The following is a 26,613-nucleotide window of genomic DNA, read 5'->3' on the forward strand; positions in this document are numbered from 1 at the left end:
GTATGTTAACTATACTGGAATTAAAAATAAATAAGGAAGGAAGGAGGGAAAAAAGAAAACAAAGATGAGAAAAGGAAAGATCTCTCTCTCTCTCTCTGTTGGCCGAGGTAAGGGCTCAGGAGGTTTTCCCCAAGAGATGCCAAAATTCAAGCCTTCCAATTTAGAGATCTGAACTCTTTCTCTCTGAACTTCATGGTACAGGGAAATCAAGGTAAAGCCCATATTCACAAAGACAAATATGAAACATGAGAAATAGCTCCTAAGAGATGCTCCTGGAGGGGATCTACCCGTCCACCAACTGCACTGAAGACAGGCACGCACTGAGAACCAACCAATCAACAAAAACCTACACGAGCTAAAATAAATCACACAATAAGGAGGGAGAATTCACAGATATAACAAACATTAGAATTAATGTAAGAGAAAAGTTCAAATAATTGATTTTAAAAATAATAAAGAGATAAAGAAAGGAAAGAAAATATAAAACAGACATGAAAACAGCAACAGCGAACATTATATAATGATATGTTAATGTGTCCTAGTTATCATTCTAATAATGATACATACTCTAGACATCACTTGGCTTATTAATTGCCAACTGTATGTAGTCAGGTACGATTATTCCCATTTACAAACCATGAATCTGAAGAACAGAGAGGTGAAGGAAAACAATACCTTGTAAATAGTGGGACTGGGATTCGAACCCAGGAGGTCTTATTGCAGAGTTCATTAATCACTGTGGTGTGCCAAGTAGAAATACTAAAAGTTGTATTTAAAAAATAATCACTGGCAACTGCTCAGTCGATGGGTTGAATTTAAGACTTGATAAATCCAGGTGAAATGCAGGTGAAGGAAAAGAACTGCCCAGATTCCATGACAAACATAGCATAGAATGATAGAGAAAAAGAACATATACACAGGAGAAAAGAAGGAAGGCTGGTAGGGTAAGGAGCTGAAACCTAGAGTATCAGGAGCCCCCAAATGAGAGATTCAAGAAAGTGAGGTGAAAGCAAGTATGTAGGGGGTAATGTTCAGAATTTTCTAGAATTGCAGAAAACTCTATTCTCAGAAGAAAAGAACATACAGAGGGATATGAAGGAAAAATAAAACATATCTTCACCTAGACAGATTGTAGGAAAGATCCAGAGCATCAAAGACAAAGGAACAGTTGCCAAAGATGATGACACAGGACCTTTAAAGGAACAGTGATTTGACTCACTACAGACTATGATTTCAGAAGATAAGATGTCAAAGACAAATAAATTTTAACCTAGATCTCCATGCACAACCCAATGCACGTATAGGCAAAGGCAGAAAATACGAACAGATCATCTAGGAACACTTGCTGAAGAATAAGCCCAAAAGGAATGAGCTGGATAGAAGAAGAAATTGTGGGCAAAGCAATAGGTAAGCAAGTTAATTACCTGAGTACCTACAAAAATACAGTCATAATAATGACTGATACCAGGGGGGTTACTAACCAGGTGGAATCAGAGACTAGAGAATGGGAGGGAAGGTGGTAGGAGAGATTGAAACACACAAAGATCCTTGTTATTCAGAGAAGGACAGAGTCACTGGTGAACATTACATATTGGCTATACATATTACAATCTTTTAATCATTAAAAGAATAGAAAAGAGTAAAAATCTCTAAGTGATGGTACAAATGCAATTCATGTGACAGAAGAGAAAGGACATATCCACCCAATGTGAAACAGAGATGTCAGATGTACAAAACTGTCAAGACAAAACCCAGCTTATGTGCATTTAGGAACACAATATATACATAATAAATTATAGACACAGGAACAGAGAAGGTGCACATGGCCAACCTCAGCAGGTGATGGTGGGAGGGAGGGAAAGAATGGAGAGGAGACCAAGGAGGCTTGAGTTTGATCTGTAATGTTTTATTCTCAAATACACAAATCACCAGATTCAAATACCACAAAGTATTAAAATGCTATATCCGGCATTATATCCTTTTATGAACTATCATTTTATTAATTAAAAGAAGGGCAGGGGGAGAAAAGCAGGTTTAGAAATGTTAATTCACCTTCCCAAGATCATGGTCCTTGAGGAAATATAGCCTTTGCTTATTTATTTATTTATTTATTTATTTTTCCATCAATAAAGACAGAGCATGGCAAGTGGCATAGATGTTTGAAGATAGGCAAGAGCTAGGATAGTTCCTGGAGGGAAGGGCCTTCTAGTAAAGGTCACCACTTAACAAGGTAATGAAGGGCTGCATTTGGCATCCAGGGCTCTGTTCCATCTGTAGAGATGTCACATCCCCAAAGAAGCAGAGGCTGTGACCTAAGGAACATTAGAGATCATCTAGTTCAACTGCCTTGGTTTCCAAATCCAGACCCAGAGACCCAGAGAGGTACTGGTTCACTCCAAGTGATATCACTAGTGAGTGACTGACTCCATATCTAATGCTACTTCAGTTATACCAAGTGTTCCAAAGTTTGGCAAGAAGTAGCAGAACATTCATGGGAGTAATGCTGTTGATGATGCCAATTGTATTGATAATGATAGTGGAAATAAGATGGTGGTGGTGCTGATGGTAGCAGCTACTTCTTCTGAGCATAATTTAAATTCTAGACACTCAAATGCTTTTCAACAATCCCCTTGATTATTCCTCTCCACAACTAAACAAACAAACAAAAAAGAAAGTTAGGTATAATCATCACCACCATTTCTGATTAAAGGAGAAGATTCCAGAATCTCATAATGTGTAAATGACCAAGCAGATATGAACCCAGGCAGTCTGATTCCTGGGCTGGAACTCTTCACCACAGGCTACACTGGAGACTCAAATGTGAGGAGATGGGGACCGAGCCATGTGGGAGCTCAGCCCCATCTTGGTCAGGTTCATCTTACTCTTAAGTTTTTCCCTCTTACTCCAGATGCAAAGCATGGGTGTGGCTTAGAATTGGACACCATTTGTTCCCATGTGGATTCTGCATGATTTCAAGTCAGGTGGAAAGAGCCTGAAGCCACAGTAAGCATGTGGTAGATTGACTCATGAGTTATTGGACTACACCTGCAGTAATTTCACCTAAAGACAACTTGAGTTTTCCTGTACATAAGGAAAGAGTCCTTCTGTAAACAGTACAACATGTTGCCCTCTCTCTGGTGTGGAAAACCCATTACTACAACAAAAAAAGGAAGGAAGGAAGGAAGGAAGGAAGGAAAGAGAGAGAGAGAGAGAGAGAAAGAAAGAAAGAAAGAATGAAAGGAAGAAATAGTGCTCAAGGCAAGGAATACTGAATAATCTGCTTCTCATTAGCCAAAGTGAAAGCAATCTGTGACCTCGGTTTCTCTGCTAATGAGATCCTACTGGTTAATGGATGGTAACCATATAGATTATAAAATGGCTAGAGCTGGGACCCTACTGTCTGCATAGAACAAGGAAATGGAGCTTGTTCCTTCAAGATGTGGAACTCTAGGGTAGAGCTCCGTAGACGGAGTATGGAGCTCACATTTCAGCTCCATCATTCAACCATCTACCGTGTGCTTCACTGCTATTGGTACTAAGTACTCTGAAATTTAAAAAGTATGGTCAAGGATTTGTATCAAAATAAACGAATTTATCAATATTTCAGGGTTCTGTTGAACATCTCAGTAAACTAAAGCAAAAAATCCCAGTACATGTAAATTTTACATGTGAGAGAACAAGCTGAAATGCTGTGTTATGTACATGCAGAGAACTCTATGCAATCGGTCTCCCAAGGATAAAAATCACTTGATTTGCAAAGAAGCATAGACACAACCCAAAAGGAAACACACAGTGCCCAGAGGACTTTCTATCTCAAAGCAACATCAATTTTTAAGGCTTTTAGAGAGAAAAAAGCAAATAATCTGATTTGTGAAAAGTTAGAATTTCTTGTGTGAAACATTGAAACTCCCAAAAAAAAAAAAAAAAGAACATAGATACTCAGAGTGAAAAACAGGTTACACACAGAGAACATCAAAACAGTTAAAAATATCAAAGGAAGGAAATAATCAAGAAGGTATAACCTAACAGACTTCCTTCATTTGATTCTAGATACAGCATTTTAAGAAGACATACCTGATAGACAGAAATCACAAAATGACAGCTCACAACTCAAAGCATTTGCAGAAATGTTTGTTGGGTTTTTTGTTTGTTTGTTTGCACAGTTTTTTTTTTCTTTCAAAAATCAAGTTACAAAATCAGATTTCATTTTTTTTTCAAAACCCACATTTTTTTTTTCCTGCTAAAACAAAAATAAAAAAACAAAATAAACAAACAAAGAAACCTAGCAATGAGCTGGAGGTCAGGAATTGCTGTCCTGTTCACGTAAAGGGTTCTAATTTGCCACCTTACCTTACCTATGTACGTTACCAGCCTGCCCCCTGTATACAAGCAAGTTCATAACCTCTTACATACTGCCCAATGGATCCAAGCAGAGAAACAAGATCCCAGCAAGAAGGGAATGCCTGACTGGGCTTCATTAGAGAGGTTCATTTGTTCATTCGTTCATTCATTCAATTTGACAAATACATGTTGAGTATCTGAAAAGTGCCAGATACAGGGCTCATGTAAGAATGTGAGTATTTGGACTTCCCATCAAAGGGACATGCAACCGTGGATCTCAATGTATATAAAAATGTATGGGATAGAGAGAGCTGAGGACAAAACAGTGATGGATTTTAGGAAACTGAATGAGAAATTCTAAGAGTGCTAACAGTTGCAAGGGACCCAAAGGAAGGGGAATTTGAAGAAAAAAAGGGGTGGGGACACCTGGTGGCTCAGTCAGTTAAGCACCTGCTTTTGGCCCAGATCATGCATGATCTCAAGGTCCTGGGATCCAGCCCCACATCTGGCTCCCTGCTCAGTGGGGAGCCTGCTTCTCCCTCTGCCCCTCTCCCCTGCTCATGCGCACTCCTGTTCTCTCTCTCCCAAAAAAAATAAAGAAGGAAGGAAGGGGCAAAGGAAGGGGGATGGGGTCAGCAGGGTAAAACTGTGGCTGAGAAGGGAAATGCAAAGAAGACAGAAAAGGAAGAACATTCTCTGATGCAAGTAGTGAATTGCTGGTGACACTGAAGAAGGCACTTAGAGTGGGCTGATCAAGCCAGGCTGAACAGTGGGAGTGTAAGAGCTCCAGGCACAAGAAAGAAAGACACTGCAGGGGGGAAGATGGTGTCAGGGGAAGGTCAGGGGAGGGGGTACAGTGAGGAGCCCACTGGAGCAGAGGACTGAATAAGTATAAGAGAGACTTTGGGCTGCAAAACAGTTCATGGGAATAGCCACATGCCAGAGTGATTTCAATCCAGATGGAATACCATGACACTCTGATACCAGAGGAAATCTGGTAACTTCTCCATGAATTATATATCCTCATGGTCCCTTCTTAAGACACATTCTAGAAAGGGGCTTTCACCCTAAAAGCTTTCTTTCAGGGGCACACAAATTCAGGGGCAGTAAGCTACAAAAGAAAATCTGTCCATTTTCAATTATGTTTTATTTTCTGGTGTTCCACTTGTGATCTCAATCAGAAATGAATGAAAATATTTGTTTCTTTGGCCCTATTGGAAATGACATTTTTCACACAGGCAGTTAATCTTGGACCAATGGAACCAGGAGGCATTATACTCTAGAATCCTCTATGCATAATCAAGGGACAGAATGATTCAAATGCAAATGATAGGTCTGTGCACTTTATACTAAAAAGATAATGTTTATTGCCCTCTTTTGTGAATGTACAGCAAGCACGGTATTTCTTCCATTAGGAAAAAAAATCTAATGGTAAGGACATGTTCTTCAGATACGGATCAAATGAACTAAGAAGAAAAAAAGAAAGTGAAAGGCTTTAAGCTCTGAATGTTCATAAGGTAATGTGGTGTATGGAAGATGACTTATCAGGGTCTCTGTTTGGCTAAGAAAGAAAACAAAACAAAACAAAACCCTTCTCTGATTGTGCCTTAAAAATCAAAACTCCCCAAATGATCTCTTCATATTAAATTCAAACAAAATGCATAAAATGTAATTTTTAAGTGAAAGCATAATGGAAGCAAGAATGACATCCCAAGAGGTCCGTCATTGTCATGTGTTCTGCTCGACGTGTGGTTCAAAGTCAACTAACTGGCTTCTCCTTTCATAGTATGTGGGAAGAAATCCCAAATGCTTGCTTCCTGAGGTCTTCCTTTACAAGTCAAATTCAGGGACCTTGTACAGTGTACATCTCTGGGTCCAGCCTTTGGACCGTTCACAGGGAACTTTCATGTGCCTACCCTCCACCCACAGAGACAATCTCCACCCAGACGTGAAGCCCAGCAAGCATCCATCGCCTTCTGCTCTGTGTAGTCAGTTCAGGGATTTCAGAATTCTCAACCAATCATCTTCCTAAGATTCAGAGCAAAATTGTGGCATAAAGTAAGCTTAACAGAAACTCTACCCCTCTCTTTCAGTGTCTTTATAGAGATCATAGATGAGCACAAAGCCAGGAAATTTCCCCATTAATATAAAAATGATATTATACAAGTTCATCAATTAATCCCAAAGCCTATATAAATACATTACAAGTCCACTTGGAAATAAGTAAAAATGGTCATCAAGGGTCTGTGTCTGATATTAGGATCAACAGTAAATAGTCCATTTTGCTCAGAGCTCTGAATATGAGAGGGGAGTTTATGTGGCACTCAAACAGAAACTGTGTAATACGTCATCTACTCACCCCTGCAAGGCTTTCTCTCCAAACCAGTCTCCTTTCCCTAAAGTTCGAAGAAAGACGGGGTCTTCACTGGGGGAGTCTTCCCGAGTGACGTTTACCTACAAAGAAAAACAAAGGTCTATGTCCACTGCACACAGTGATTGATCAAATCAACACTAACTGATGATGTTAATTCCATTTCTGTTTCTCCTTTTAAGCTTACTTTCATGAAGACCATGAAGACATTACTACTGAAAGTACCAAAGAGGAATATCACAAAATTCTATGCAAACCACAAGAAATGTCCTCCAAATATGTTTGAGTTATTTTCAAGTAGTAAGAAATTACTCAAAAATCTGAATTTCACTTAATTCTCATTCTGACTTCCTATGAGGCAAGCATGATAAAGAATTAAGTGAGCATTCCTCCAATCTTTTTTAGTGTGTGTCTATGTTTGAATTTTTAAAAATAGATGAATAACCTAAGACAGGGTGTATCGTTCTGCAACTTACACTTTTTCTCGTAACATCATTTTATTGGTTATCCATGCTCTTACATAGAAATCTAGTTCCTCTACTTGAATGCGTCCATGCCATCTTCCTTTCCATATGTTTATCCATCTAATTCCCTATAGGTGAATGTTTAAACTGCTTCCATTCTTCTCTGCAATAATAATCTTTCTGTGCCCCTTGCATGCATGTTCCTATCTCTAAGACAACACCTGTCTCTTTTTCCCAAGGATCCACACTCCATTCCAAAGGCTACTCCCATGTTCATGAAGCCTTCTTATAGTCTCTAACCCATGACAGTCCTTAAGGTCTGCATGCTTCATTCAGAAGGATTTCATTTTTTAAAGATCTATGAATTACATGTATATCTTTTTCCTTTTTTACCATAAGAGTGTGCTCTTCAAAAACACGGGTTTATCTTCGACATTGTCTATGATTTATAAGCACCTAATAAAAGAGCTGTGAGTTATTGGAACAGAAAAGCTTTATTACCTAAACAAGATATCTGGGCCCATACAGGACTTTTGACTTGGCTGACAGTCCACGGAAGGAGAGTAATAATCTTTCTGTTGCATGAATGAAGACATAAATGTACCTTTGTGTTAATTTACTTCTACTTCAAGTTCTACTAATATTCATAATACTGGCTATGTTTCTTCTAGAATGGTTAAGTAGTTAAAACTCTCCTGCCTGGGGGCACCTGGGTGGCTCAGTGGGTTAGGCCGCTGCCTTCGGCTCGGGTCATGATCTCGGGGTCCTGGGGTCGAGTCCCGCGTCGGGCTCTCTGCTCAGCGGGGAGCCTGCTTCCCCTCTCTCTCTCTGTCTGCCTCTCCATCTACTTGTGATTTCTCTCTATCAAATGAATAAATAAAATCTTTAAAAAAAAAAAAAAACTCTCCTGCCTGGAAAATGTAATGAAGCAGAAAAAATTAATTTCTTAAGACAATGCTAGATACTTAAGCACACTTAAAAATATTATGCTTCAGGTTTGTGAGTTTAGAGAATGGACGACAAAGACCAGGATTTTTATAAGTACTAAGAATGTACGTGCAAGGTGGAGGGTATTCAATTACTATTCTCCACTGATCCATTCGATTACTTTTCCACACTGTGTTTCAAAACCATGGGGATGCGGGCTTTAACCCTCTTACACCAAGCTATATCACAGAGATGGTTATTTGCATGCCAATGAGGCTTTTATAAATGTGGGAAGAAATACACTAGCTCATTGTTTTTCAAACTTCAGGGTAAGGGGTCTTATTCAAAAGAAAGGCCACTGAACTTCTCATTAGATACACCTCCTGAGGCAAGGAAGACTAAAGCAAAAATGAACTATTGGGACTTCGTCAAGATAAAGAGTTTCTGCACAATGAAGGAAACAATCAACAAAACCAAAAGGCAACCTATGGAATGGGAGAACATGTTTGCAAAGGACATATCTGATACAGGGTTAGTATCTGAAATCTATAAAGAATGCATCAAATTCAACATACAAAAAATGAATAATTTAGTTAAGAAATGAGCAGAGAACATGAATAGACATTTTTCCAAAGAAGACATCCAGATAGCCAACAGACACAAGAAAAGATGCTCAACCTCACTCATCATCAGGGAAATGCAAATCAAAACTACAGTGAGTTATCACCTCGCACTGGTCAGAATGGCTAAAATTAACAAGTCAGGAAATGACAGATGTTGGAGAGGATGCAGAGAAAGGGGAACACTCCTGCACTGTTGGTGGGAAAGCAAACTGGTACAGCCACTCTGGAAAACAGTATGGCATTTCCTCAAAAAGTTAAAAATAGAGCTACTACAGAATACAATCCAGCAATTGCAGTACTAGGTATTTACCCCAAGTACACAAAATACTAATTCAGAGGGGTACAATGCACCCCAGTATTTATAGCAGCATTAGCAACAATAGTCAAATTATGGAAAGAGCCCAAATGCCCACTGGTTAGCAAATTGATACAGAAGATGTATAAATATACAACAATATTTTTCAACCAGCAAAGCAAATGGAATCTTGGCAGTTGCAATGATGTACATGGAGCTAGAGTGTATTATGCTGAGTGAAATCAGTCAGAGAAAGACAAATATCATGATTTCACTTACAGGTGGAATTTAAGAAACAAAACAGATGAACAAAGTGGAGGAAAAAGACACAAACCATCAAAAAGGCTCTTAATGATAGAGAACAAACTGAGGGTTGCTGGAGGGATAGTGGGTAGGTGATGCGTTATATGAGCGATGGCTATTAACAAGGCCATTTATTGAATGAGCACTTAAGTGATTACTAAATCCTACCAATGAAACGAATATTACACTGCACATGAACCAACTGGAATTTAAATAAAAACTTGGGAGAGGGGCACCTGAGGGGGCTCAGTGGGTTAAAGCCTCTGCCTTCGGCTCAGGTCATGATCCCAGGGTCCTGGGACTGAGCCCCACATCGGGCTCTGCTTGGCGGGGAGCCTGCTTCTCTTTCTCTCTCTCTCTGCCTGCCTCTCTGCCTACTTATGATCTCTGTCAAAGATTTTTAAATCTTAAAAAAAAAAAAAAAAAAAAAACTTGGAAGAAAGAAATAAATAAAGGCTACCAGACTATTTTTGAAGTTCTAATTTAGTGGGACTGGGAAATCTATATGTGAAAAGTTTAAAATAGGTGATTTAGATGCAAATGTTTTGAAGACCAAACTTCAGCACACATCAATTCATTGTTTTATTTCTAGGCCTTGGTTTTCTCATCTGTACTAAAGATTATTTGGCAGTCCTCAATACCAAAACCAAACCAAAACAAAACAACAACAAGAATAAAAAACCAAAACCAAAACAGTCATTAACTAAGGTGTAATATACTATAAGATCATTAATTCAAAATCAGACATAAGGGTATGTTACATAATTGTACCTTTCCATCTGGTTAACAACAGCAAAAATGATTAAGAAATTCCAAAGGGCAGACTTATGCAAGACATAGGGAGATTTCAGTGGCTTTGGAAATATTCTTCACAAAAATGTTACTGAAATGCAATAACAGAGCTATAAAAAGTTGGACACCTACAGAATAGACCATTTTCTGCTTATATGACAAGTGTGAAGGAAAACCTATCTGGATAATCCATATATGTGAAAAGACAAGCAGTTAAAAGAGCAAAAATAAAAGCTTTCCTTTTAGGTTGTAACGGCCACAGTTACTTTGTATATATAATGAATCATTGTAAATATGCACAGACACTTGGCATGGACACTTGAATCTTTATTTCTTAAAAAAAAAAAAGAAAGAAAGAAAGAAAAAAAAGCCAGTGCAGAGAAAGTTACGTACACAGAGATAGCCTCTCTGACCTGGCCTAGATTACTTATTCTTTTCCCTGAAATCTCAAAGTACTTTATAATCCACAATGCTATGGGAAAGAACTAACCACAGAGCCTTAAAGATAATACTCCATTTGTTTGAACCCCTGTTAGCTCCTCACCTTGTCCAAAACCTGGAAGGCTGGTCTCAAAAAAAAGTGTGTGTATGTGCATGAATTAAATGAGAAAATCTATGAAAAGCATCCTTCTAAAAGTACATGCTCGGGGCACTTGGGTGGCTCAGTCGGTTGAGCGTCTAACTCTTGACCTTAGTTCAGATCATGATCTCAGGGTCCTGAGATCAAGCCCTGAGTCAGACTCCCCACCCAGCAAGGAACCTGCCTGGAATTTTCTCTCTCCCTCTTCCTTTGCCCCTCCCCGTGCTTGTGTGCTCATGTGCACCTGTTCTCTCAAATAAGGAAATCTTAACAAAAAATAGTAAGTGCTAAAAAAAGTTGGTTACTTCTCCCCTTTTCTACTTCTCTCACCTACTTTGAAAATGCATCCATTTCACTGTAAAAGAAATAGCCCCATCACTACTACTGCTGTCTCATTGTTGCTATAAAATGCTATTTAGAGTATAAGCTTTTTTACTTCTAGACAGATAAAAGAGAGTGTGGACTCCAACGTTCTTTTTACGTATCAATATGCTAACTTTCTTTCTATAAGACATATATGTAGTCTTGTAATTTGAGGTTTTTTATTGTACTTTGACTTTTTACAACTTTTTAACCATATGCATAATTTAAAAAATTAACAACCAAAATAAAAATTAGATACTTTTAAAAAGATGTAAAAAATTGATCTTTTACCAAAGTATTTAATAAGTAATATCAGAGTGCATGCTTAATCAAAAACAATTGAAAAAGAAAAGAAAGTGTTTTAGTGCACATTCAGCAGGTTTCATAAACAAAGCAATGTTTATTTTGTGGTGGTGGGAGAGCCTGGAATTTACAAATTTATGGGGAAAACTCACCTGGGGAGTGAGGGTTAGTGAGGTAATCATTCTCCTACCTCTGTGACTAATAGATTACAAAAACCAAGGCATTCCCAAAACAAAGCAGTTCCCCTTACAAACAATGTCCTGCATGTATGACTCAAAAATTGGCTCTGTCATTCCCACATCAAAAATGCCTCCTGATGCAGAATGAGGACACGTTAGGAACTATATCTGGTAGTTTGGGACATGTACTGGTTAAGAATGTCTCTTTCTGAACTTGAAGCTTGCCTCTATTCTTTGAGTCATGAGCTAAATTCAGTGTGGGCAGGATTTATGATTCCTAAGAGTCTGATTTGACAATCGAACCCTCTGTGTAACACAGGAGTAAATCAGTCTCTTTCCACCATGTGTTCTGACCCACTCTCCCAACATATCTGTCATGAATCCTATGTTCATGATCCTCTTTCTAATGTTTGCAATTTAATGCATGTTCTTACATGCACTCACATCTCATTCCATGCATAAATACCATGTATTTGCCTGGTTTTGAGCTTTGTAACAATAACAGCATTGCACACATATTCTTCTGCAATTTGCTTCTTTTGATCAGTGTTAAATTGGAGATTTAACCAATTCTTCCATGTTCATATACATAACCATAGTTTACTTCCTGTCTTTGCATATTATCCCATTACATGGATACATTTTATATATATTTATAGATATTACCTATTATATATAATTAATTCTTCTACAGACATCCCTATGTTTCTTTTAGATTTACATAAATAATTACTCTTCTATCTCTTCATTTCCAGATATATTTTTCTTGACTTAATGCAATGTTTGAGGTGTCTAGTTCCACACTGAACATAAATGGTGATAATGTACATCTTTGTCTTGTTCTTGATCTAAAAGGAAGAGCTTTGGGGTGCCTGAGTGGCTCAGTCAGCTGGGCGTCTGCCTTTGGCTTGGGTCATGGTCCTGAGATCCTGGGATCAAGCCCTGCATCAGTCTCCTTGCTCAGTAGGGAACCTGCTTATCCCTCTTTCTCTGCTCCTCCCCCTGCTTGTGCTCTCTCTCTGTCAAATAAATAAAATCTTTTTAAAAATTAAAAAAAGTATGCCTGGATGGCCCAGTGGGTTAAGCCTCTGCCTTCAGCTCAGGTCATGATCTCAGGGTCCTAGGACTGAGTCTCACATCAGGCTCTCTGCTCAGCAGGAAGTCTGCTTCTCCCTCTCTCTCTCTACCTGCCTCTCTACCTAGTTGTGATCTCCCTCTCTGTCAAATAAAAAAATAAAATCTAAAAAAACACACAAATAAAAATAAAAATTAAATAAAGGAAGAGCTTCTCATGTTTCACTCTTATGTATCCATATACAAATAAAATTTCCATATGAAAATTTTCATTTTCATATGAATATAAAAATTCATATGAAAGTATTAATTTTCATATACAACACCAAATATCATGTTAAGCCAACTTGTTTAACCAACATGCTTAAACGCATGTTAATTCTTAAAAAAGCCATGTTGTTAAATGGCATTTAAGGGACAAGAACTTTTGAATCACATTTTTTTTTTTCTGATGGTAGCATAAAAGGTATGTTGAATAGAATCAGAAAATCAAAATACATTTGAATTATTATTGGAACTCTGAAATTTTGCCTACCAATTCTGTTCAATTTTGGTTTAACTTGTGTATGGAGAGAGTACATTTTTGGATGTAATACAGCTACAGATTTTATCAAAGATATTTTTCATTACTCTGTTGTGAATTCGTGGATGTTTTATAGTTCATTGCTGGGGAAAGGAAGCGTCACATCTCCAGGCAACTGGAATATACATATATCCATAGAGCAAACTCAGCTTCTACCTAAATCTTTTAGATATCACTGCAAACACGTTGCCCAAGTTGTAGAAAAATCAGTTTGCGTACATTTAATGGGGGGAAATAGGCATTTCTGAGCTTTCCTCTTTGTGTGGATGTGTCTCATTGGAGAATTAAAAACAGTTTTGTGGGGGTGGCTGGGTGGCTCAGCAGGTTAAATCCTCTGTCTTCGGATCAGGTCATGATCTCAGGGTCCTGGGATTAAGCCCCATGTTGAGCTCTGTGCTCAGCAGGGAGCCTGCTTCCCTTCCTATCTCTCTGCCTGCCTCTCTGCCTGCTTGTGATCTCTGTCAAGTAAATAAATAAAATCTTAAAAAAAAAAAAGTTTTGTGCTTCAATAAATGTCTTGAACTGGGGAAATCCACTGGTAACTCTAGCCTTCTGTTTCATGTTTTACAACGTGTTCCAAGGACAAGCCAGTTCAATTGAAATAAGGAAACCATCTTCTCCAGGGTTTTTCTTTGTTAAGTTTTAAAATACATATGAAAACAAGTTTATATCTGTATACCTAAAGCAAAGCATACAGATTCAGAAAATTCTAGTTCCACAACTTACCTGCCTGCTAACTTAAAGGCACTCTTGTTACTTTTCTCTCTTCTTCCTCCCACAGGACTTAAGTGTGTTAATCTCCTGCTTCTTAGGACCTAACTGACTGATTCTAATATGTGCATAATAGAATTAATAGAATATACTAATACACCATCTATTAATTATCATATCATTCATGTAATTAAAAATCATAGCAGCTAAGTTGTAGGACATGAAAACCAGCCTTAGAAAAATCTATGGCTACTTAAAAAAAAACATCCTGACTGTATCAAAAGCATCTAACATATTCTTACTACTTTTTCCCCAGAATCCCCAAGGTCCTCTGAAATACTGCCAAGGGAACAGGTTCCTGTGGTGCATTTCCTCACTATTTCCATTTACTCATCTTACAAAACTAATAAAGCAACACACTAATGCACCTGTCTGCAACTGAAACTGGTTACAAATAGCAGCTTCCTTTAGGTAGTACTTGAAATTTACCGTAATGGTGTAATCACAGAAGTCTGTCAGAAATTCATCTTAAACGGATAAATGTATCATTCCATGATAGCAAAGGATTAGCAGTGTAATAAAGAAAAAATAAATCCAGATTGTTGGGACAAAAAAAAAATTCCCCTGTGACCTACTGAATCATTTATAACCATGAGGATTTTCAATTTCCCCTGATCCTTTAGTAAATGTTAAGAAATAAAACAGCAAATGGTAAAGCTCCAACACCTTACACATAAACCACACAATGTCAAGGTTCCTTAGCCTCTAACATTGGAAAATTCAAAATACAGTTTTAAGTATAACTGTGGTCAGTTGTGTCATTTCTTGATGTCTGTAAGATGCTGGCACCTGACATTTCTCTCTGTCTCAGGCTTTCTGCTATCAGTCAAAAGAAAAGGTATGAGACAAGCACAAAGAATGCTGTCTTCAGTTTACTGTGACAAGTCGTTGGTGTAAACATTGACACATTCGTGATTCAAAGTCAGTCCAGAGAGGATTATTGAAAATGTAATCCAGTAAGATTTATAATCTTTCACCTATCCTGTCTACTGTTGCACTGTACAACTCTCTTTCCTATTTTAGTAGGAGCCATAAAGTCCTAGAGTCATTTATATCTGTTAAGTTAGAAGAAAGAAGTTTAGTTACATTTTCAAAAACTCTTCAACATTTTTATTTATTTACCTTTTAAGTTATATCTACACCCAACATTGGGCTTGAACTCAGGACACTGAGATCAAGAGTCACATGCTCAATAGAGCCAGCCAGGTGTTCCTAAACTTACATTTCAAAGTAACAATTATAGGAATGAAACTGCTATATAAATCCCCTTCCACTGGCATTTCCTTTCCTATTGCTTCCTGGGCTTAGTACATCCAAATTCCTCTTAAGCATGACTTATGGTGAAGCAAAGTAGGTTCTAGTCATTAGTCATAGGGCAAGGACATTTAAACACAAAAATAACTGTGACTTCACTGTTGCAAGAAATGAAAGGTATTTGTTGGAGTATTAGAGTATTCATCTACACAAGTCTCTATTTTCCAATTCACTTATTTCATTTTTAAATAAAAGTTAAAAGATTTAGAATACTGATAACTGAAAAATAATACAAGTGGATAAATTATGATTTTTCATTCCTATCCCTGGGTCCAGCCCCTACGTATCCCTTCCCTTATAATTTAAGGCTTCTAATAGTTTCTCAGTATAAACTCAATATTTCTTTATGAAGACACAATAAAACATCAGTGTCTTTATACCTTTTTGTCATCAGAGTGCTAAGCAACTTGGCTAGGGACACTGAGACTGGTAAGTTTTTTAGTGGGATTCACACTTGGGCTACACGATTTCAAAGCCCAGGTGTTTCAAGATAGCAATGTTCCTGCTCCTAATCACTAGAGGGAATTTTTTTGGATATTGGTTTTTCTTTTACTGCTGAAGAATTTTAAAGCGACCTTAGTCTTTTTCTTGTTGAATTATAGAAATTATGGAAATCTTCCCATTTATGCAGACATAGCAGCAGCATCTAGGGCCATGGTTATTAAATTACAGAACACAAGCTCTTCTCTGGCCTTCAGAGTCACAGTTTTTCTTCCTCTGGCATCATTTTTGGGAGATCCATTGTCAAATATTCCTCTCTCAAGACCGTGTGCATCTCTGGGGGTGACTGATGCACCCCAGGCTCCCTGCCCCACTGTGTATGTCTTCCTGCTGCAGGGGCTTACCGTTCCTTTGCTGATGATAAAGAAGGTGTCCCCTCTCGCACCTTGTCTGATGATATACTCCCCATTCTCATAGTGGGTCTAAAAAACAGAAACAGCAACAGAAAAAATAAATAAATAAACAACATTAAGAAGGGAATACTATAACAAAAGATCCATCCATCTCTTCAAATATCAGCCCTGCAAGAACTCATTCATCCCAGTGGAATTTTACCCAAGCCCAGAATCCATTATGATTTAAGAATGAGTAAGAGTCAATGAACAAAGTAATTACAGAGAATTTTTTTTTTAAGATTTTATTTATTTATCAGAGAGAGAAGGGGAGAGAGCGAGCACAGGCAGACAGAATGGCAGGCAGAGGCAGAGGGAGAAGCAGGCTCCCTGCTGAGCAAGAAGCCCAATGTGGGACTCGATCCCAGGATGCTGGGATCATGACCTGAGCCGAAGGCAGCTGCTTAACCAACTGAGCCACCCAGGCGTCCCAATTACAGAGAATTTTTATCACGCTCATGTTTAAAACTATTTTGTTAATGCTATTTTTTTTCTAGACGATTATATTCAGCTCTTTACATTCATTTATTTTAATTGTTGGATAAAAATATTCCTTTCTGGGGAGCCTGGGTGGCTCAGTGGTTAAGTCCCTGTCTTTAGCTCAGGTCCTGATCTCAGGGTCCTGGGATCAAGCCCTGCATCGGGCTCTCTGCTTGGCAGGGAGCCTGCTTCCCTCTCTATCTCTGCCTGCTGCTCTGCCTATTTGTGATCTCTCTCTCTCTCTGTCAAATAAATAAATAAATAAAGTCTTTTCTTCCATCAACTAACATGACACAACGGAGCTGATAAACTGGTCTATCTGTACTATTGTATTTGTCCTTTTCATTTTTAGTATTCTTGTAATGATTGATAAGATTTCTTTTTCTTGAGAAATTACTGTGACATTTCAAGCTTTTATTCTGAAACAAGCATGATTTTTGGTGTGGGTTAGATGGCCCTAGCTACTTTTTAAGGCACAGCTTCATGCTTTAATATTCTTAGTTCGGTAATTTAGATTTGGCCCTGTTGGATGGAATGTCTTCATTTTATGGACGGAACTCTGGTCCAGCAGCTGTGAGCTCATCAACTAGCAAACGAGGAAGAAGGTAAGGTGGCAAGAGGATGATCACAGTCGGTGCTGGGATGTAGTCACAGTTATTGGGTCCATTCCCAGTGTAAAGATTACTTCTGCAATGAACAAAAGTAATTTCTCTAAGGCGACGTGGGAAAAAACGTATATTGCTGGGTCAGGAGATGTAACAGAAAAATGAGACTGTGCCATCTGGCCACATTCTTCTCTGCAGCTTAGCAAGGGAGCCATTTTGGGGGAAAGAAAACATTACTTTACACACTCCTTATGAAACAGATTTCATGGTTTGCATGCAGTAGCCACGAGCTGTGATTTGTCCTTTTATTTCAATACCATGTCTATTTACTGTTAACACCACCTTTTTTTAGTACTTGACATTGAGAACAACCATATCTTCCTTTGCTTATCTAGAAAATTAACATACTACCAAATCTTACCTTTTTTCTTAAATTCATAACAAGTTTTAAAAATAGGATTATAGAATGCATATTTTTCAACTGATCTATTTCATTTAACAAGATACCCATGCTCCATTGTCACTCCTTGCTATTTGGGAAAGGAAAGATCTTTAGGACATGCAGGTGTGAAAAGCAATAATCACAAGAGTCTTCTTTCCTGTATCAATTCCACAAACATCTCTGTGTGCCTCTGAGTCAGCCTGGCTATAGGCACTGATGATACAAAGATGAGATACAAAAATCTCAGAGCAGTACCATCCGCTGGATCTTTCTCTCCAAGGGTGCAAATTGTTGACAGCCACATGTCCAGTACAGCCCCCTTCTAGCCACAAGTGTCTTCTGAGTAGTAAAATGTGGCTAGTGTGATTAAGAAACTGAACATTTAAGGTCAGTAGCTCACACATGGCCAGTAGCTACTGTATTAGCATGGGTAGTAGCTAAAGCAGACACAGGAGGAGTTACAATCTGTACTAGTAGGGTAGGGGGGCAGGCTGGAGCATCTTTCCCCACTTGCCATGAATGGAGCTCCATTAATAAAATCCAGGACCTCTCTCTTTCCTTCCCCACTCTACACCAGAGAGCATTTGCAAGTCCTCAGCTAGATATGCTCGCCTCAGCCTCTAGTCTCTGTCAAGTGGGGATGAGCTCCCCACAGAGGCTGACATTCTCTGTGTCTTCTCCAGGGAAAGCAGAGTGAAGCTGCCTCTGCTGGGCCTCTGTCCCAGGGCAAAAATATCCACTCAGATACACCCAGTTCAGTAAGGCTGTTCTGACACCTAAGCCACATTCCCATGTCTATATTTTTATCATTGGTAACAAGAGTATTATATTAGTTCCATTTACCTCAGTCTTTGTCATATTTCTCACTTGTTTCCTCATCCAAAACCTCTCAAAACTCCCCAGAAAATCCAGTGTGCAAATGCTATATTTTACGTCAGTAGGGCTTCTGTGCTGTCTGTTGTATTGTATCACTCCGTTCCCAGGGCTTCCCCATGGAGGAGATTCTTCAGCCCCAACAGAAGTATGAGGGGGGCACCTGGGTGGCTCAGTGGGTTAAACCTCTGCCTTCGGCTCAGGTAGTGATCTCAGGGTGCTGGGATTGAGCCCTGCATGGGGCTCTCGGCTCAGTGGGGAGCCTGCTCCCCCCTCCTTCTCTGCCTATCTGTCTGCCTACTTGTGATCTCTGTCAAAGATAGACAGACAGACAGACAGAAAGAAAGACAAGTTGCAGCTTACTGAGTGGCAGAAAGCCTCTCTGAAAAGAAGAGAATTAGTAGCTTATTATGCTCATATAGTAGTAGCAGAAATACTATTACTTTGGAAAAAAGTAGAAAAATGCAAATAAAAAACACCAATCTTGCAAGAATCCTTAACTAGTCTGAGTCATTCTTCTTATTTTATCCTCCTTAAAAACATATTCCCACCCATATGATTGTCATTTCCTTTCAGAAAGCCAAAATTATCAGTACCATATTAAAAAGTATGAAGGCAAGGGTTTCTCAGGCATACCACCACTGACATTTGGACGCATACAATTCTCTGTTGCTGGGAGCCATCCTGGACATTCAGTTCAAGCTGTAGGATGTTTAGTGGCTTCTGTGGCCTCTACCCACTAGATGCCAATCCCAGTTGTGGCAACCAAAAATGTCACAAGACATTGTCAATTACCTTGCTGGGGGCAAAACTACCCCCCATTGCGAATGTTTGCACTAAATCTCTTGTGGTTTTCTGGATCTGAAATAGCAATTTATTATTTTTCTTGATACTCTGTGCTAGATGACTCTTTGACTTCCCTCGGTGTCAGCTTGGATTAGTCTAATGCCTCACTTTTGGGGTAAGCATTTGGTGCTGGTCTCACACCCATGACTGTCAGTTCTATTCTCCTACACACGGGCCTCCCTCTATTGGGTTGCCCAGTCTCCTTCAGTGCAGGGTGGTTTGGGGGAGAGTCACTTTCTTATATGGCAGCTGGCTTCCAAGGGTGCCAAAGCAGAAGGTGCCAGGCTTTCCCAAGGCTCAGACTTGTGTATCTAATGAATTCAAGCAGGTCCCAGGGCCAGTCCTGATGCAAGAGGAGGGGACTGCACAAAGGAGTGAACCCAAGAAGATGGTATGCATCAGGGCTATGGATACACAGTCTCCCACAGTCTTTAAGCTTCATATGTATGAAACTGAGCTCTTAACCTCCTTCTTCTAGCCCTGCCTCTCCCATGCCTTCCCTGTGTCAGCGACACCAACTGCATCCTTCCTGTACTTGGCCAGTCATCTTGCAGTCATACTGAACTCCTCTGTCTCCCAGGCCCACCACTGTCAGCAGCCCCATTGGTCCACCTTCAGGATATATCCAGAACTCAGTGACTCCTCCATCTGCTGCCACGGATGCCATGTTCTCCTGCCCAGTCCATGCAGTCCCCTCCCGACTGGGATATCTGTCCTACCTGACCCTGTAGGTCTCCCTTCCCACCTAGCAGGCAGGCAATTCTTAAACACCCAGTCAGCACCTGCTGCTCCTGCGCTCACACCCCTGCAGGGGACCCTCTGTGCCCATGGGCACTGAAGCCCCACAGAGGTTGCAAGGTACTAATGGCTTCTACTTTGTCGCTTCATGGACCTCGCCACCCACCTCCCTCCCTTGCATTATGTCTGTTCTCTTCAAGCCCCTTTTCCTGATGTTCCCTGAACACCCAGACCCATCTCAGGACCCATGCACAGGCTCTTCCCAGTGCCTGAGATGTCCCTGCACCCTCGAGAGCTCAAGAGAAGCTATCTCAGGACAGGAAGGTTTGCAGAGGGCTGAATGACAGGAGTGTGGGCATCAAGGAAGGCTGAAGGTTAAGGAATCTGAGAGGAGGATTAACAGACCCTGCTGAGAGCTGGGGCAGTGGCTATTGAGAAGGAAGGCTCCCCTGCCACACCCAGCCTAGTTCAGAGAGAGCCTGACCTCTCTCTTCTCTACCCTCTGGTATCCAGCTGGGGCTCCCCATTGGCTGAGGTCAGCTTAAAATGGACAGGGGAGCCCTCCCATTCATGTCAGCCTCTGGATAGAGAGGAGGGTCCAGGGAAAGGGAAAAGCAAGCCTGGGAGCTGGTGGAATGCATCAGCCCCATGTGCGTTAGCCTCAACCGTCTCCTCCTCCGGAGCATCAGTTCCATGAAGGAACTTTTACATTCCCTGCTGTTCCCTCGGACTGAGAAGAGCACCTGGGTGTTCTCTAAACACTCCTCAAGTCAATGGCTTACATGGGAAGGACACTGAGTGCCCTCACAGAGCAAGGGCTCCCACCCTTCTTCCGCTGGTTTGCCCTCACAAGATGGGTCCGCTGCTCCAGGCCTCGCAGAGGGGTCGCAGGCAGAGAAGGGCAGCCTCTCATCCAGAACCCCTGCCAACTGTCCCCACAGGTCTCCTTTGAGTTGCACTTCCATTCTTAAATGAATGCTTGGCAAGACGAACCTGAATACTCCAAATGGTTTTTGCTTCTCCAGATCACTCCGTGATGCCTTCAAGGAAACCACTCAGATGAAAGCAAACCTCTTACAGTGGGAAAATGGGAAGGAAAGCCTGCAGATGCACCCAACAGGGTATCTACCTCATGGACCAACCCAAGCAGTCTCTGAAGGGTCAGAGCAGGGCTGGCTGTGGAAGAAGGGCAGATAAAAGTGAGGGGGCAAGACCGTGAAGAGGGAAGTCTCAAGTCAGGCCAGTGGTCTTCAAATCTGTGCAGCACTGTGGTAAAGCAGAGGGAGGCAGCCTCCCCGGGAGACTGTCCAGAGCAAGTACAAAGAGATCCAGGGTTTCAGCAGGCACTGCAGGGTCAGCAGGCAGTGGTACAGGTCCAAGCAGCTTCGAGGTCGAACGGTGGGCAGAGCACAGCATGCCGGGAGCACCCATCAGCAGAGGCGGTCTGAGCATGGGTCGAGCCACTGTGGAAGAAACGGAGCGGGGTGGGCTCCAAGGATGCCCAAGGGGGACCTTGAGGGCCTCTTCCAGCTTTGTGATGGTCTGACGAGATGCATTTCCCAAACATGGCCGCTGGAGGGTGTCCATTCCCCAGGCTCTCCAGGGCTGTGCTCCCATGAGCAGCTGGCCTCTGATTTCCTTCCCCTTGAAACCGGGGAGGCCTCAGCAGCTCTTCTGTGACAACAGCCTGTGTGGAAGCGATGCTGAATGGCTCTGGGGTCATCTTTGCAAAGGCCTGAGTCACCTCAGTCACTGCAGTCGGCAGAGAGCCACAAGGGTGCAGGAGACTCCCAAATGGGTCGGGTCTCAGCATTTAACTGTCTCCACTTAGTCCCAGATATCATGGAACAGAGACAACCCACCGTAGTTGGCCAAATTCCTACCCCACAGAACATAATAAGCACAATAAGATGGTTCTCATCTCACGCAGCTATGCTTTGGGGCCCCCTGGGACACAGCAATGCTGTCACCCACCCCAGAGTCCATGGGGGTTCCATCCCAACTGGTCCTGGCTCCCAGCTGCTCCCAGCAGCTCTGGCTTCGCCTGGTCCCAGAGTTCAGCAGCTTCTTGGTCTCATCGGTCTCATCGGAGAGGTGAGGGGAGAGTCCAGCGTCCAGGAATGAGTCGAGGGAATGGTGGCCAGAGGTGGTACAAGTTTGCAAAAGCAGACGTCCACAGTGCCGTCGCACCAGGACTCCTGACTCTGCCATCCGAAACGTTCAGTTGCACCCATGGGGAAGATGATCGTTCGTGCCGATTCTTCGAGAGTCTAACCACGTTCCTCAAATGCCAGCGGTTTCATTGTTTTCTGAAGGTCACTTGCCAGCTCTGCCATTTTCTCATTTCAAATTAAATCGGAGAAAAATGGGGCATTTAGGAGTGGAAACCTGAGCAATTAGGCAGGTTCCTTTAAAGGTTTCCATGGTCATTAGGAGAAAAGCCAAACTCCTACACACTGCCTGCAAGTCCATACACTGTCTGCTCAGTGTCCCCCTTTCCCACCTCTTCTCACTCCTGCTCACTTTGTCCTGCAGCCGCACTGCACCCCCCACCCCTTGGGTCCATTTCTCACCCATACCATGCTCCCTTCCTCCCACAGGCGCGAGCACCCTCCCTCCCCCCAGCCCTGCTGCTTCTGGCCTCCTAGCAGGCTACTTGTCTTTCCCATTCTAGCCTCCCCGGACACACCCTGGCAGCACCAGCTCCCCCACTCTGTGATTTTACAGACACAGCTTTACTGCACTGCTCTTTGCTGAGCTTGTGGGTGTTTATTTGTACGATTAGGGTTTTTAAAAAATGATTTTTTAATTTATTCATTTGAGGGGGAGAGACAGAGCCCCATGAGAGAGCAGGGGGCGTGGGAGAGGGAGAAGCAGACTCCCCGCTGAGCAGGGAGCCTGACCTGGGGCTTGATCCCAGGACCCTGAGATCATGACCTGACCCGAAGGCAGACGTTTTACCGAGTGAGCCACGCAGACATCCCCAGGATTATTTTTAATACTGTTTTTCACCAGATTTTAAATGTGACTGAGGGAAGGATTGCGTCTGGTTTTGCGCACCTTGTCACACCCTCAGTGTATAAGACCACAGTGGAGATAGAATAAGGTCTTGAAAACAGTAATCTCAGGACTGAAGTAGCCCTCCTTAATCACCAGCTTTCTAGCACCGCCCATCCTCCATCCATTAGTAGAGCGCCTACCTTCCATATGAGTGCCAAGCCCCACCATCTCTCATCGTTTCCACGGTTGATGCCCCAGTCGAAGCCAGGACCACATCTTGGATTTTTGTAACATCCCCCATCTGGCTTCCCTGCTTCAGCCCTCGCCTCACCTCCTACTCTATCTGTTCTTCTCTCTGCAACCTAAGTGACCTTGCAAAGAGCCTATCTACTGAAATCACTCTATGGCTGAAAATCTTCCAGTGGCTTCTTGCTGCCATTAAAATCATCAACTACTTATGATGGTCTGTAAAGTTCTCTGCATCCTGGCTCCCACTTGCCTTCCAGTTTTCATCCCTTCCCAATCTCACCCACACGGGTTCAGGGTCAAAAACGCTGGTTTTCCCCCCATATCTTGGACCCATCCCCAGAGCTCTGCATTCAAGAGAGCCTGTCTAGAACACTCTCCTCGAGGTCCTTGTCATGGTCTTGTTCTCATTATTGGGTCTAAACAAGGTCTTTCCAGACCACTCTGAGCACGTGCCTCTACCTCACCCACTTTCTGCCCAGTTCCCGTTGTGTGTGCTGCTTCTCTGCCTTCCTAACTGCGGGTGCACAACCACAGAGAGACAGGCCTTCTTTCACACCTTCAAGATCGGAAAGGATCTTTCTTTTGTGATTTGCTCTCTGGACTCCTCCCTCAATACCCAGCATGCAAAGGGTTTAGGAGATCTTAGATGCTATCCATGGATTCGCTGGCACAAGGAAGGCATGCAATATAGAACCTCGATAAAGGACAGATTTGGTTCAGACCCTTCCATTTTTGAACTAGGGAGGAGAGTAAGAACCAGGAAGAGAAGGGATGGCGTATCGCCATGGAAGCAATCTGTGGCCCCCAAGGTGGGAACTGGTGAGCTGGGAAAAGCCAGTCTTCTCTCTGCTACTGGAAAGAAGGGGTGGGGCTTTGGTTGTTAATCTGTAAGTCTCTGGTTTCTCAGAATTCAACCCTAACATGTAAATGTCCATTTAGACTTTTTAACAATCTCCGCATACTTGCTGACTCAGCCCGACATGGAAGGTGGCACTTGGAGGACTTGGTAGGTGCTCCCTGTAAATTCGCAGGACTCCTCTATAGTTTCTAAGATCAGACCCCACTACTGATATCAAAGAAGCTGTGTCTTAGCTGCTGGTTTTATTTTCCGGCCCCCACTGCGACATGTAATTTATAACCGAATCTCTGTTATTAAGAATGTACCATTCTTAAGTAAATTTTCACCTAAATTACCTCAGTCAGAAATTAATGTCAATTAGGACCCTTTATACTTGAGTTTAAGATTGGATTAATCCTTCCGTCTTTATATTTTTTTAAGATTTTTTTTATTTATTTGAGAGAGAGAGAGAGAGAGTGTAGAAGCAGGGGGAGAAGCAGAGAGGCAGAGGGAGAAGCAGGCTTCCCGCTGAGCAGGGAGCCCCATGTGGGGCTTAATCCTGGGACCCTGCGATGATGACCTGAGCTGAAGGCAGATGCTTCACCCACTGAGCTAGACAAGTGGCCCTCCTTCAGTCTTTATTAGAGCATGGAACATTTATTAACTGACGCCGTCCTAATGATTAAGGCATACATAAGAGAGACCACTAATGATAATGGTTATTGATTAGAAAGACAGCTACAGCAAGTAAGAACCACCTTTACATGACTGGGTACCTCTCACAAAGGCTTTGAACAGGAAATGAGTAAGTTAAGAACAGTAGGAGTCTTGAGTCATGATTCCTGCCTCATTTGTTCAGAGGATAGTTTTATCTTAGAGGATGAGTAGGACATCAGAACAGGTAGAACAATTTTCAGGAATCAGGTAGAACAATCAGGAATCAGGAATCAGGTAGAACAATTTTCTTAGAAATGCTGGCATCTGCCATTTTGAATCGCCCATCGGCAACATCCTCAAAGGAAATTCTTCCTTCTCCCTGATGGCTCAGATTTATTTCAAAGATGAGAGCTCTTAATGAAAAGTAAGATCACCAGACAGCTCAGTCAGTCAAAAAACATGCCAGTGAGGTAGGCAAGAAACAAAGTATTCTTGGTCCAAGACTTCTCTATTTGGTAAAACTGCCCATTAAAGATGTGTGGACTGAGATTACCTACGGCTACAAGAGAGACTGACAGCTAGTCATAATAGGAACATACAACTTTCCATGTTGCAATCAAGGATAGTAATCTGAAGTCTTTGGTGAAATCTGCTGGGGAGAAAATGATCGCATCTGTAAATGGGAATTTTCTCATTCTCTTTCCCGGTCCATGTCAGCACGCATTTCATCACAGAACTAGTGCTCTACTAACAACTGACAGTATTTGTACTCCACGTAGGTTTCCACAAATTGGCGTTTTGCTCTCACAGATCAATAATTATCAAGAGGGCATGTTTTTTTTATAAAACATTTTCTCAGTTAATATTTAACCTCACTAGGGTTACAATTTTTGCTGACTCTCCTTCCTAACCTCTAAATGAAAATTAACTTTTCCTCACAGCACCATTCAGAAATTAACCAGAATATCAAAAGAATAAATCAAAGCCTGGAACACTTTTTCTAACAGCTTCCCTTCACACCACCACCATCTTGTCCCAACCAAATGGACATCTGGGATATACATCTCTCTACTACAGATTATTTCTACATCAATGCCATGCCTTGCCTTCTACTCAGGACATCCCTTATTTATAACAAGTTCTTTCTTACATTTCTTAGGGGGGACAACAAGGCTCCAAGGCTGCTCAAATTAAGCCGTAAAATACTCTCTCATGAAGACTGAACTCCAAGTCCACATGAGAGACACACCCTTGTTTGGGGTTTGGTCATTCATTAATTTCAACCAGTATCATTTATAGGTGATTGCTATGAATGAGACAGTGCACTTGGCACTAAACCAACAGAAATAGCCAAGACATAGTCCCTCAGTCAAGATGCAGCATGTGGTTCAAGAGGTCCTCACCCCAATCCTAAGGATCGTCATGTCACTGAGGGGAGAACAGCAGTATTGAAGGACTGCTATCCTTACCCCCACTCTTGAGGGGCAGACTCACAGGGCCCCCAGGGAACCCAGACACTTTGGTAGGAACCTAAGTTTAGGCAGATAATGTGGCTTTTTCATCAATACAATAGCTTGGATTTCTGGATAGACAGCCTGCCTAACTCAAGGCACAGCCTAGCTCACCAAGACATTTTAAGACACAGAGCCCTTGCCATGATGAGTCTCCCAAATCCATTGCTGAGGATTACATCTACATAGCTACCCCTT

General features: G+C 41.6%; 1 protein-coding gene across 2 annotated transcripts in view; it reads right to left on the reverse strand.

Moving 5' to 3' along the window:
• The window catches only part of PRKG1 (protein kinase cGMP-dependent 1), a 1,258,123-nt gene that overhangs the window by 215,177 nt on the left and 1,016,333 nt on the right, over window positions 1–26,613 (reverse strand). For both annotated transcript variants that reach the window (XM_004764104.3, XM_004764102.3), the window contains exons 6-7: window positions 16,129–16,206; window positions 6,701–6,795 (exon numbers count right to left, since the gene is read on the reverse strand). In XM_004764104.3, coding sequence (XP_004764161.1) covers window positions 6,701–6,795; window positions 16,129–16,206 — 173 coding nt within the window. The remainder of the gene's footprint in view (window positions 1–6,700; window positions 6,796–16,128; window positions 16,207–26,613) is intronic.

This window comes from Mustela putorius, unplaced genomic scaffold, assembly GCF_011764305.1.
Source record: "Mustela putorius furo isolate JIRA1106 unplaced genomic scaffold, ASM1176430v1.1 tig00000577_pilon_pilon_pilon, whole genome shotgun sequence".
In the NCBI taxonomy this organism is placed as follows: Eukaryota; Metazoa; Chordata; class Mammalia; order Carnivora; family Mustelidae; genus Mustela; species Mustela putorius.